Raw genomic sequence first — 13,869 nt, 5'->3', positions numbered from 1 at the left:
GCCCAATGCAATCGTAACTGACGATGTCGTTGGGTCAACATATGAAAACGTAGGGGTGGTCTGCTGCAGAGCTCCATGTTCAACAATTTACGATGAACGGTGTGCTCCGAAACACCTGTGTGTGCACCAGCGTTGTGCTCTTTCGGCAGAGATGCCATACATCACCACCTGTCCTATTTTACAGAACATACAAGTTGCTGACCCCCATGTTCTATGAAGAATCGTTCACTGTCCTTCTACCTCTTTCCATAGATTCTCACGATAGTAGCACGTGAACATTAGACCAGCTTCGCCGTTTTCGAGATCCTCTTTCACAGGCTCTGAGTAATAATAATCTGCCTTGTGTCAAAGTCGCTTTATCTAGTGGATTTCCCATTTGCTGCTCATATCTTCGCTAGTCCGTGTCTGCTCCACTTACACACTTTGATTACCGCGTCACGTGTTTGCAGCCGCGCGGAGTGGCCGCGCTGTTAGGGGCGTCACGTCACGGACTGCGCGGCCCCTCCCGCCGGAGGTTCGGGTCCTCCCTCGGGCATGGGTGTGGGTGTTGTTCTTAGCATAAGTAAGTTTAAGAGTGTAAGTAGTGTGTTAAGTCTAGGGACCGATGACCTAAGCATCGGTGTCGAAGTCACCGTTCTTGAAGGGTTGAAATCATTCTCAGCATGTTCTTTCACTAACAAGTGCCTCTCCATAGGTCTAACCCAGCATTTTAAGAGCTTTAGCCGCAGATTTCTTCATACTAAAGCAGAAAATTATAACTTCGAGCAAATGACGAGAACTGGACTTGCAAGTTGACATATTCAATCGAGAATCACTTTATAAAGTAATGAAAAATCGACTAATATTTTGATGGCGTTATCTTTACAAATGTCTAAGCTTATGGTATGGCTCTTACCAGACACACCACCGATTGCCGCTACTACTATCTATTGGAAAACGGCGGTAGCAAAATTATAGACTTAATATTATAAGTTAAAGTACCGTATGGCGTTTTTCTGTCTGTATGTTATAGCTAATTTCAGGAACTACTGTAAGGATTCTGATATAGTTTTCAGTAATAGATAGATAGATTCACGAGGAAGGTTTGTGTACATCACTAAATAATATAAACAAGTCGTCTGGCCATTGAGATTTAGTGCTGCAGTCCAAAGCTATGACAGTCATTAATTCTTTATGCGGTAACTTGCAACACGGACAAAGCAAACCGCTAACAGTTTTTTGTCAGTGCAAAATGAATATTGCAACGCTAGTAAACTGAGATCCTCATAAATGTCAGAGTAATATGCCTAGGTGTGCAAGATTTTAACGTACCTACAACAAATAAACCCTATGTTTGTCTGTGAAAAATGGACTCGAAAAGCAACTCGAGCTATCAGTAATCGCAATCTAACCTGCGTAACAGTGTGTGCGTGTTGTATGAGTGTTAGTTTCAGTGGCATTTAAGCCCTCAACAGATCACTACATGAAAAACTTAAAACTAACATTTGGATAAGGTATCTGACTGCGTTTTTCAATATGAAAAACTGCGGGAACAAATGAACCTACAACAATGAATACCTCAGCTATCTGACAGGGTCTTTGAATAAGAATTTACAAGTTGTACAGAATTTGGCTTGTGCAACAGAATTTACTGATTTAGAGTACATGACATGTTGTGGTGTCTCAGCTTCTCTGTTTTGGCCGTACTTTTTGCACTCACCTCTTCAGATGACCGTCTTTTTCGAAGTGGTTTACAGCAATTCGCTGCAGCATGCAGCAGCAGCTGCTAAAGCTTAGCCCGCCGCTGTGGCCGAGCGGTTCTAGGCGCTTTAGTCCAGAACCGCGCTGCTGCTACAGTCGCAGGGGTTCGAATCCTGCCCCGGGCATGGATGTGTGTGATGGCCTTAGGTTAGTTAGGTTTAAGTAGTTCTAAGTCTAGGGGACTGATGACCTCAGATGTTAAGTCCCATGGTGCTTAGAATGAATTTAATAAAAAGGAGTTTGTTTGGGTCCCGTTAACTACTAAATAACTTGTAAGAAGGGATTTCATAAATTGAGTCTATTTAAAAACTTCATAAATCATCATGACCAATAATAGTTGGCATGCCTTCGCTCCCAGCTTCAGGCAGTGTTGGCTTCGGCCACACAGCTTGAGGCTGTTGCCAATGGGCATCACTGTGGGGGTCCGGATGGGGGTTTGTCGGGGACGGCTAGCTCGTCCCACGCATCCCCCGATCGGACTACGACTGTGGCTGCCCGGGATACTGCCCGCATTGAGGCTGATCCCTCACCTGTGGTAGAGTGGGAGGTCGTCTCGAGGTGTGGCAGGGGGCGAAAGACATTCTGGAGGGCTGAACGGAAGTCCTCTCCAGTTTGTCTGACAAACCGGTTTCAGGCTCTGTCCCAGGCTGATACTGATCTTCGGCCGGACATGGCTGCTTGTCCTGTTCCAGAGGTTGCCCCTCAGTCTGCAAGATCCGGGAGGTCGCAGAGGGTGGGCTTACTGGTAGTTGGGAGCTCCAACGTCAGGTGCGTAATGGGGACCCTTAGCGATGTGGCAGCAAGAGAGGGGAAGAAAACCAATGTCCACTCCATGTGCATACCGGGGGGGGGGGGGGGGGGGGAGGGGAGTCATTCGAGATGTGGAAAGGGTCCTTCCGGATGCCATGAAGGGTACAGGGTGCACCCATCTGCAGGTGGTCGCTCATGTCGGCACCAATGACGTGTGTCTCTATGGATCGGAGGAAATCCTCTCTGGCTTCCGGCGGCTATCTGATTTGGTGAAGACTGCCAGTCTCGCTAGCGGGATGAAAGCAGAGCTCACCATCTGCAGCATCGTCGACAGGACTGACTGCGGACCTTTGGTACAGAGCCGAGTGGAGGGTCTGAATCAGAGGCTGAGACGGTTCTGCGACCGTGTGGGCTGCAGATTCCTCGACTTGCGCCATAGGGTGGTGGGGCTTCGGGTTCCGCTGGATAGGTCAGGAGTCCACTACACGCAGCAAGCGGCTACACGGGTAGCAGGGGTTGTGTGGCGTGGACTGGGCGGTTTTTTAGGTTAGATGGCCTTGGGCATGTACAGAAAGGGCAGCAGCCTCAAAGGGTGCGGGGCAAAGTCAGGACATGCGGGGGCCAAACAGCAATCGGTATTGTAATTGTAAACTGTCGAAGCTGCGTTGGTAAAGTACCGGAACTTCAAGCGCTGATAGAAAGCACCGAAGCTGAAATCGTTATTGGTACAGAAAGCTGGCTGAAGCCAGAGATAAACTCAGCCGAAATTTTTACAAAGGCACAGACGGTGTTTAGAAAGGATAGATTGCATGCAACCGGTGGTGGTGTGTTTGTCGCTGTTAGTAGTAGTTTATCCTGCAGGGAAGTAGAAGTGGATAGTTCCTGTGAATTATTATGGGTGGAGGTTACACTCAACAACCGAGCTAGGTTAATGGTTGGCTCCTTTTACCGACCTCCCGACTCAACAGCATTAGTGGCAGAACAACTGAGAGAAAATTTGGAATACATTTCACATAAATTTTCTCAGCATGTTACAGTCTTAGGTGGAGATTTCAATTTACCAGATATAGACTGGGACACTCAGATGTTTAGGACGGGTGGTAGGGACAGAGCATCGAGTGACATTATACTGAGTGCACTATCCGAAAATTACCTCGAGCAATAAAACAGAGAACCGACTCGTGGAGATGACATCTTGGACCTACTGATAACAAACAGACCCGAACTTTTCGACTCTGTTAGTGCAGAACAGGGAATCAGTGATCATAAGCCCGTTCTCGCATCCATGAATATGGAAGTTAATAGGAATATAAAAAAAGGGAGGAAGGTTCATCTGTTTAGCAAGAGTAATAGAAGGCAGATTTCAGACTACCTAACAGATCAAAACTAAAATTTCTGTTCCGACACTGACAATGTTGAGTGTTTATGGAAAAAGTTCAAGGCAATCGTAAAATGCGTTTTAGACAGGTACGTTCCGAGTAAAACTGTGATGGACGGCAAAAATCCCACAATGGTTCAACAACATAGGAAACTACTGCGAAAGCAAAGAGAGCTTCACTCCAAGTGTAAACGCAGCCAAAACCTCTCAGACAAACAGAAGGTAAACGATGTCAAAGTTAGCGTAAGGAGGGCTATGCGTGAAGCGTTCAGTGAATTAGAAAGTAAAATTCTATGTACCGACTTGACAGAAAATCGTAGGAAGTTCTGGTCTTACGTTAAATCAGTAAGTGGATCGAAACAGCATATCCAGACACTCTGGGATGATAATGGCATTGAAACAGAGGATGACACGCGTAAAGCTGAAATACTAAACACCTTTTTCCAAAACTGTTTCACAGAGGAAGACCACACTGCTGTTTCTTCTCTACATCCTCGCACGAACGAAAAAATGGCTGACATAGAGTGTCCATGGAATAGAAAAGCAACTGAAATCACTCAACAGAGGAAAGTCCACTGGACCTGACGGGATACCAATTCGATTCTACACAGAGTACGCGAAAGAATTTGCCCCCCTTCTAACAGCCGTGTACCGCAAGTCTCTAGAGGAACGGAAGGTTCCAAATGATTGGAAAAGATCATAGGAAGTTCCAGTTTTCAACAAGGGTCGTCGAGCAGATGCGCAAAACTATAGGCCTATATCTCTGACATCGATCTGTTGTAGAATTTTAGAACATGTTTTTTGCTCGCGTATCATGTCATTTCTGGAAACCCAGAATCTACTCTAGGAATCAACATAGATTCCGGAAACAGAGATCGTGTGACACCCAACTCCCTTTATTTGTTCATGAGACCCAGAAAATATTAGATACAGGCTCCCAGGTAGATGCCATTTTCCTTGACTTCCGGAAGGCGTTCGATGCAGTTCCGCACTGTCGCCTGATAAACAAAGTAAGAGCCTATAGAATATCAGACCAGCTGTGTGTCTGGATTGAAGAGTTTTAGCAAACAGAACACAGCATGTTGTTCTCAATGAAGAGACGTCTACAGACGTCAAAGTAACTCTGGCGTGCCATATGGGAGTGTTATGGGACCATTGCTTTTCACAATATATGTAAATGACCGAGCCAGTCAGAGTGGCCGTGCAGTTCTACGCGCTACAGTCCGGAACCGAGCGACCGCTACGGTCGCAGGTTCGAATCCTGTCTCGGGCATGGATGTGTGTGATGTTCTTAGGTTAGTTAGGTTTAATTAGTTCTAAGTTCTAGGCGACTGATGACCTCAGAAGTTAAGTGGCATAGTGCTCAGAGCCATTTGAACCTAGTAGATAGTGCCGGAAGTTCCATGTGGTTATTCGCGGATGATGCTGTAGTATACAGAGAAGTTACAGCATTAGAAAATTGCAGCGAAATGCAGGAAGATCTGCAGCGGATACGCACTTGGTGCAGGGAGTGGCAACTGACCCTTAACATAGACAAATGTAATGTATTGCGAATACATAGAAAGAAGGATCCTTTATTGTATGATTATATGATAGCGGAACAAACACTGGTAGCAGTTGCGTCTGTAAAATATCTGGGAGTATGCGTGCGGAACGATTTGAAGTAGAACGATCATATAAAATTAATTGTTGGTAAAGCGGGTACCAGGTTGAGATTCATTGGGAGAGTCCTTAGAAAATGTAGTCCATCAACAAAGGAGGTGGCTTACAAAATACTCGTTCGACCTATACTTGAGTATTGCTCATCAGTGTGGGATCCGTACCAGATCGGGTTGACGGAGGAGATAGAGAAGATCCAAAGAAGAGCGGCGCGTTTCGTCACAGGGTTATTTGGTAACCGTGATAGCGTTACGGAGATGTTTAGCAAACTCAAGTGGCAGACTCTGCAAGAGAGGCGCTCCGCATCGCGGTGTAGCTTGCTGTCCAGGTTTTCGGGAGGGTGCGTTACTGGATGAGGCATCGAATATATTGCTTCCCCCTAGTTATACCTCCCGAGGAGATCACGAATGTAAAATTAGAGAGATTCGAGCGCGCACGGAGGCTTTCCGGCAGTCATTCTTCCCGCGAACCATACGCGACCTGAACAAGAAAGGGAGTATGAAACGTTCCCTTAGAAAAATTAATGAATTACTGTGCTGATAAACCTCTACGGTATTTGATTTTCAAACAGCTGAGCAGAACTGAACGTACTCAGACATTTGTCTCTTTGCTTATTCTGATCAACACTAAACTGACACACAATATTCTTAGCGCAACGCAGTCTCACTTTCAATAATCCCTACAAAAGAATGGCTCTGACTAACATTAACCTATACCTTTCACGAATCACTTACCTCACACAAATCTTCGTTACTCGAACTACTGCAATACAGAGAGCGCCACTACTTCCAGGTAAATAAGATTCTAACTACTGAAGGCACTAACTACTGATAGGCATAGTTAGCAAAAGAAAGATTTTCATAGAGAACAAACAATGTATTTACCTTAATACTGTCCAAAAGTCGTAATATATATATCAGTTCATGATATCCAGTATTACAAATTTACTCTTTATGCCGGACACACGTCCAGATCGTCCGCTCTTAAAATTCTGCCATCTCTCTCCCCACATCCACCATTGCTGGCGGCTCACCTCCAACTGCGCAACGCTACACGATGTTAACAGCCAACTGTCCAATACTACAATAGCAAAAACAATGCAAACCAGCCACAGACTGCACACAGCACAGTCAGTGATTTTCATACAGAGCGCTACGTGATTTTCAACATTCGTCCATAGCACCACATCTCAAATGCTTCGATTCTCTTCTGTTCCGGTTTTCCCACAGTCCATGTTTCACTACCATACAATGCTATACTCCAGACGTACATCCTCAGAAATTTCTTCCTCAAATTAAGGCCGGTATTTGATATTAGCAGACTTCTCTTGGCCAGAAATGTCTTTTTTGCCATAGCGAGTCTGCTTTTGATGTCCTCCTTGCTCCGTCCGTCATTGGTTATTTTACTGCATAGGTAGCAGAGTTCCTTAACTTCATTGACTTCGTGACTACGTACCCATGGTCTAGGGGTAGCGTCTTTGATTCACACTCAAAACGTCTTCGGTCCCGGATTCGATCTCCGCCACTGTCTAAATTTTGATAAATAATCAGCATTGGCGGCCGAAGACTTCCGGCATAAGAAGTCAGCCTCATTCTGCCAACGGCCTTGTCAAAGAGGGCGGAGGAGCGGACAGAGGTTCGGGGCACTCTCTTGTCCAAGGGGTGGGAAATTGCCCCTAAAGGCGGAAGAATCAGCAATGATCAACGACATGAGGATGCAGAAGGCAATGGAAACCACTGCATTAAAGACACGTAACGTGTATCTACATGACATGTGGCCTGTAATTGAACAAGTGTCATGATGATCTCTCCATTGGCAAAAGATTCCGGAATAGTCCCCCATTCACATCACCGGGAGGGGACTGCCAAGGGGGAGGTTACCATGAAAAAAAGATTGAATAATCAACGAAAGGATAACGTTCTACGAGTCGGGGCGTGGAATGTCAGAAGCATGAACGTGGTAGGGAAACTAGAAAATCTGAAAAGGGAAATGCAAAGCTCAATCTAGATATAGTAGGGGTCAGTGAAGTGAAGTGGAAGGATGACAAAGATTTCTGGTCAGATGAGTATCGGGTAATATCAACAGCAGCAGAAAATGGTATACCAGGTGTAGGATTCGTTATGAATAGGAAGGTAGGGCAGAGGGTGTGTTACTGTGAACAGTTCAGTGACCGGGTTGTTCTAATCAGAATTGACAGCAGACCAACACCGACAACAATAGTTCAGGTATACATGCCGACGTCGCAAACTGAAGATGAACAGATAGAGAATGTGTATGAGGATATTGAAAGGGTAATGCAGTATGTAAAGGGGGACGAAAATCTAATAGTCATGGGCGACTGGAATGCAGTTGTAGGGGAAGGAGTAGAAGAAAAGGTTACAGGAGAATACGGGCTTGGGACAAGGAATGAAAGAGGAGAAAGACTAATTGAGTTCTGTAACAAGTTTCAGCTAGTAATAGCGAATACCCTGTTCAAGAATCACAAGAGGAGGAGGTATACTTCGAAAAGGCCGGGAGATACGGGAAGATTTCAATTAGATTACATCGTGGTCAGACAGAGATTCCGAAATCAGATACTGGATTGTAAGGCGTATCCAGGAGCAGATATAGACTCAGATCACAATATAGTAGTGATGAAGAGTAGGCTGAAGTTCAAGACATTAGTCAGAAAGAATCAATACGCAAAGAAGTGGGATACGGAAGTACTAAGGAATGACGAGATACGTTTGAAGTTCTCTAACGCTATAGATACATCAATAAGGAGTAGCGCAGTAGGCAGTACAATTGAAGAGGAATGGACATCTCTAAAAAGGGCCATCACAGAAGTTGGGAAGGAAAACATAGGTACAAAGAAGGTAGCTGCGAAGAAACCATGGGTAACAGAAGAAATACTTCAGTTGATTGATGAACGGAGGAGGTACAAACATGTTCCGGGAAAGTCAGGAATACAGAATTACAAGTCGCTGAGGAATGAAATAAGTAAGAAGTGCAGGGAAGCTAAGACGAAATGGCTGCAGGAAAAATGTGAAGACATCGAAAAAAGATATGATTGTCGGAAGGATAGACTCAGCATACAGGAAAGTCAAAACAACCTTTGGTGACATTAAAAGCAACGGTGGGAACATTAAGAGTGCAACGGGAATTCCACTGTTAAATGCAAAGAAGAGAGCAGATAGGTGGAAAGAATACATTGAAAGCCTCTATGAGGGTGAAGATTTGTCTGATGTGATAGAAGAAGAAACAGGAGTCGATTTAGAAGAGATAGGGGATCCAGTATTAGAATCGGAATTTAAAGGAGCTTTGGAGGACTTACAGTCAAATAAGGCAGAAGGGATAGATAACATTCCATCAGAATTTCTAAAATCATTGGGGGAAGTGGCAACAAAACGACTACTCACGTTGGTGTGTAGAATATATGAGTCTGGCGATATACCATCTGACTTTCGGAAAAGCATCATCCACACAGTTCCGAAAAGTAGGGGTAAGCTATAGGGAGAGACGGGTCATATACAATATGACACAACAACCAAGAGGGAACAATAAGAGTGGACGATCAAGAACGAAGTGCTCGTATTAAGAAGGGTGTAAGACAAGGCTGTAGCCTTTCGCCCCTACTCTTCAATCTGTACATCGAGGAAGCAATGATGGAAATAAAGGAAAGGTTCAGGAGTGGAATTAAAATACAAGGTGAAAGGATATCAATGATACGATTCGCTGATGACATTGCTATCCTGAGTGAAAGTGAAGAAGAATTAAATGATCTGCTGAACGGAATGAACAGTCTGATGGGTACACAGTAGGTTTGAGAGTAAATCGGAGAAAGACGAAGGTAATGAGAAGTAGTAGAAACGAGAACAGCGAGAAACTTAACATCAGGATTGATGGTCACGTGACGTTACCAACATAAAAACCTAAACAACCTACTTACAGGAGGTAAAGACAGTGGCACGTAAAGTGCTCTCCGCCACACACCGTTGGGTGGCTTGCGGAGTATAAATGTAGATGAAGATGCAGAAATTTTACTTCCGCTCACAGCAATGCTCAGATTGTTTCTATCTACACTACCGGCCATTAAAATTGCTACACCTAGAAGAAATGCAGATGATAAACGGGTATTCATTGGACAAATATATTATGCTAGAACTGACATGTGATTACATTTTCACGCAGTTTGGGTGCATAGATCCTGAGAAATCAGTACCCAGAACAACCACTTCTGGCCGTAATAACGGCCTTGATACGCCTGGGCATTGAGTCAAACGGAGCTTGGATGGTGTGTACAGGTACAGCTGCCCATGCAGCTTCAACACAATACCACAGTTCATCAAGAGTAGTGACTGGCGTATTGTGACGAGCCAGTTGCTCGGCCACCATTGACCAGTCGTTTTTAGTTGGTAAGAGATCTGGAAAACGTGCTGGCCAGGGCAGCAGTGGAACATTTTATGTATCCAGAAAGGCCCGTACAGGACCTGCAACATGCGGTCCTGCATTATCCTGCTGAAACTTAGGGTTTCGCAGGGATCGAATGAAGAGTAGAGGCACGGGTCGTAACACATCTGAAATGTAACGTCCACTGTTCGAAGTGCCGTCAATGCGAACAAGAGGTGACCGAGACGTGTAACCAATGGCACCCCATACCATCACGCCGTGTGATACGCCAGTATGGCGATGACGAATACACGCTTCCAATGTGCGTTCACCGCGATGTTGCCAAACAAGGATGCCGCCATCATGATGCTGTAAACAGAACCTGGATTCATCCGAAAAAATGACGTTTTGCCATTCGTGCACCCAGGTTCGTCGTTGAGTACACCATCGCAGGCGCGCTCCTGTCTGTGATGCAGCGTCAAAGGTAACCGCAGCCGTGGTCTCCGAGCTAATAGACCATGCTGCTGCAAACGTCGTCGAACTGTTCGTGCAGATTGTTGTTGTCTTGCAAATGTCCCCATCTGTTGACAAGGATCGAGACGTGGCTGCACGATCCGTTACAGCAATGCGGGTAAGATGCCTGTCATCTCGACTCATACGAGGCCATTGGGATCCAGCACGGCGTTCCGTATTACCCTCCTGAACCCACCGATTCCATATTCCGCTAACTGTCATTGGATCTCGACCAACGCGAGCAGCAATGTCGCGATACGATAAACCGCAATCGCGATACGCTACAATCCGGCCTTTATCAAAGTCGGAAACGTGATGGTACGCATTTCTCCTCGTTACATGAGGCATCACAGCAAAGTTTCACCAGGCAACCAGTGCTGTTTGTGTATGAGATATCGGTTGGAAACTTTCCTCATGTCAGCCCGTTGTAGGTGTCGCCACCGGCGCCAACTTTGTGTGAATGCTCTCAAAAGCTAATCATTTGCATATGACAGCATCTTCTTCCTGTCTGTTAAATTTCGCGTCTGTAGCACGCCATCTTCGTGGTGTAGCAATTTTAATGGCCAGTAGTGTATATCTGAGTGCTTGCTTTATTTCCATAGAGAATCGCAGAATCCTACACAATGCAAGGAATAGCCTTAAGTCGGCTGTATTGTTTTCGATAGTGTAATATTTAAACCAATGTAATGGAGAGTTCTGACACACTCCTTAAAAAGTCTGCACACGTCTTTATTTGCAGGTATGGAGGAGGAGGTGCCTTAGGAGGAGGCAGCTTCGCTGGTTACGGAGGCCTCGGTAGCTATGCCAGTGGATACGGAGGAGGTGCCGGCATCGGTGCATATGGAGGTGGAGGCGGCTACGGTGGTGGATACGGAGGAGGTGCCGGCATCGGTGCATATGGAGGTGGAGGCGGCTACGGTGGTGGATACGGAGGAGGTGCCGGCATCGGTGCATATGGAGGTGGAGGCGGCTACGGTGGTGGATACGGAGGAGCTGGTCTCGGCATTGGCGGTGTTGCAGCTGGTGGAGCAGGAGGTGGGGCTGGTGGCGTCGGAGGTGCGTCTGGAGTCAGCGTCGGGACTGCACTGGTGGTCCGGCAGACGGTGCCCTATCCCGTTCCCTACGCAGTCACACGTGACGTCCACGTGCCCGTATTTGTGCCGCGGCCTGTGCCCGTCCTAGTGGCCAGAGGAGGAGCTGTTGGTGCAGCTGGTCTAGGAGGAGGCGCTGGGTTCGGTCTAGGAGGAGGCGCTGGGTTCGGTCTAGGAGGCGGCATCGGAGGTTACGGGGGCGGCATCGGAGGTTACGGAGGCGGCTACGGTCTCACAGGCGGCTTTGGCGCGGGCAGCTATGGCATCGGTGGTGGTGGTGGTGGTTTTGGAGGTGCCTATGGCGTCGGTGGTGGCTACGGAGGCGGCTTTGGTGGTGGTGCTCATCACATCAAAGGATAAACCAGCAACGACACACGTATTACGAAGTTGGCAGGGCGACGTACGTCTGCAATGGCTTACACATACATTACCCGGTTTTCTCTTTAAGACACATAACGCGTTCTGAAGCATTGTGGCTGTAGCGGCTTCCCAATCCTACCTTGAAAATAGAAGATACATCAGAGTGAACCAGCCGTTTCATAGTCTGTCCGTAAACTTAAATAAGCAGGTTGGTATTTTTTTGCCTTTTTAACATGCAGTTTCAACCAAATCTTGGCGTCAGATTGTTATGCTAGCAAAGTTGTATTCTATAAATGATTAAATATAACAGCATCTGCCGTGCTGTCAACACAGCAGCCTCGATACCTTGAGGGCTATACATTTGTACCCCATCAGCTCTTAGACACATGTGAGAATTTTCTGACAGAGCTGGGGTACATAATATTCTAAATTACATACTTGACTCCATCGCACTGTTTCTTCATATCAGCCAGTCATCAATATGTGGTACCACAGTTCATACAGAAAAAATTGTCGTAATTAAAGACAGGACACAAGTGGGTATAAATTGCAGTCAATATTGGGTAAAGTCCAACTTCAGTCTAATGCCAGTACAGAACAATACTGTAATGTCTACTTTGTCACAGAATAAATGAATTGAAATAAAATGTTCTCTCTGTCTTCTTATTTCCCTATATGACAGCTGTTCGTTAAACTGTTTGAGGAAAAACAACAAGTGCTAAACAAAAGGAATGGTGAATAGAATGAATGATGATGAAGTCCTGCTGTATAATAGATGCAACAGGTTTGGAGTTGCGACACCAAATAATCATATATGTGCATAAAATCATTACACGAGGTTAAAGAGACTGTTGTCAGTGTCAGGGAACTGTCGATCCCAATGTGTTAGTGCACAATTGTTTTCTGACCTTACGATAAATTTCATACGAAGTAAATAAAATTTGTTACACAGTGAGGCATAGTGTGCACATCCATAAGGTATGGAACACGTGAGAAAAGCCAAAATAACATAACACATATTTATAGCTGAAGTGATAATACAGGCAATCCTTCCACAGATATTAACTGTGATGGTCCTCCAAAATACAAAAGAAGTAAAAAATTACGTACATTTTTCATTTACTCATTAATTAAAAGGCTTACCACGAACATTTAAATGTATACACAATAAAGTGCGTGAAATATTTCCTATCCATTGTGGGTATAAATTGCAGTCAATATTGGGTAAAGTCCAACTTCAGTCTAATGCCAGTACAGAACAATACTGTAATGTCTACTTTGTCACAGAATAAATGAATTGAAATAAAATTTTCTCTCTGTCTTCTTATTTCCCTATATGACAGCTGTTCGTTAAACTGTTTGAGGAAAAACAACAGTGCATTTCAAAACTAAAATGGTTCTCAAGGTTTATATAAACACATCGCTTCACTACACTGAAGCTGCGGCAAAGTCAGATATGACATGATATTCATGTTATATGGTTAATAATATTTATCAAAAGTAAAAATCACTTGACAGAACTACAAAATTACAAGGCCCTGAGCACTATGGGACTCAACTGCTGTGGTCATCAGTCCCCTAGAACTTAGAACTACTTAAACCTAACTAACCTAAGGACATCACACACATCCATGCCCGAGGCAGGATTCGAACCTGCGACCGTAGCAGTCGCACGGTTCCGGACTGCGCGCCTAGAACCGCGAGACCACCGCGTCCGGCAAAATTACAAGGAAATAGAATGGCTGGACAGTACTTAGTTTAATGGGCGAAATCCCATTACCGCCGACTGTTAATGCCCTAGCTTCTGGCAGTAGTTTATCGTAGGTTGCTGCAATAACAAAGACGCACTGGTCATTGCTATATTCAAGTAGAGTCGCCGAAATGATGGATATAATTATAGGCCCACATCGCTGACTTCAGTTTGTTGTAGAATTACGGAACGTGTTCTATGCTCATATTCTATGACATTTCTGGAGAACGGAGATCAATATGTGTCCTGTAAACAGAGGT

The 13,869-nt window shown here is 45.2% G+C and overlaps 1 protein-coding gene across 1 annotated transcript in view; it reads left to right on the top strand.

The window, feature by feature from the left end:
• The window catches only part of LOC124550620 (glycine-rich protein 23-like), a 75,140-nt gene that overhangs the window by 20,260 nt on the left and 41,011 nt on the right, over nucleotides 1-13,869 (top strand). The window contains exon 3 of the mRNA XM_047125343.1: nucleotides 11,148-11,791. Coding sequence (XP_046981299.1) covers nucleotides 11,148-11,791 — 644 coding nt within the window. The remainder of the gene's footprint in view (nucleotides 1-11,147; nucleotides 11,792-13,869) is intronic.

The sequence above is a fragment of the Schistocerca americana genome, chromosome 9 (assembly GCF_021461395.2).
Source record: "Schistocerca americana isolate TAMUIC-IGC-003095 chromosome 9, iqSchAmer2.1, whole genome shotgun sequence".
Taxonomy (NCBI): Eukaryota; Metazoa; Arthropoda; class Insecta; order Orthoptera; family Acrididae; genus Schistocerca; species Schistocerca americana.
This window is presented reverse-complemented; position numbering and strand designations above follow the sequence as displayed.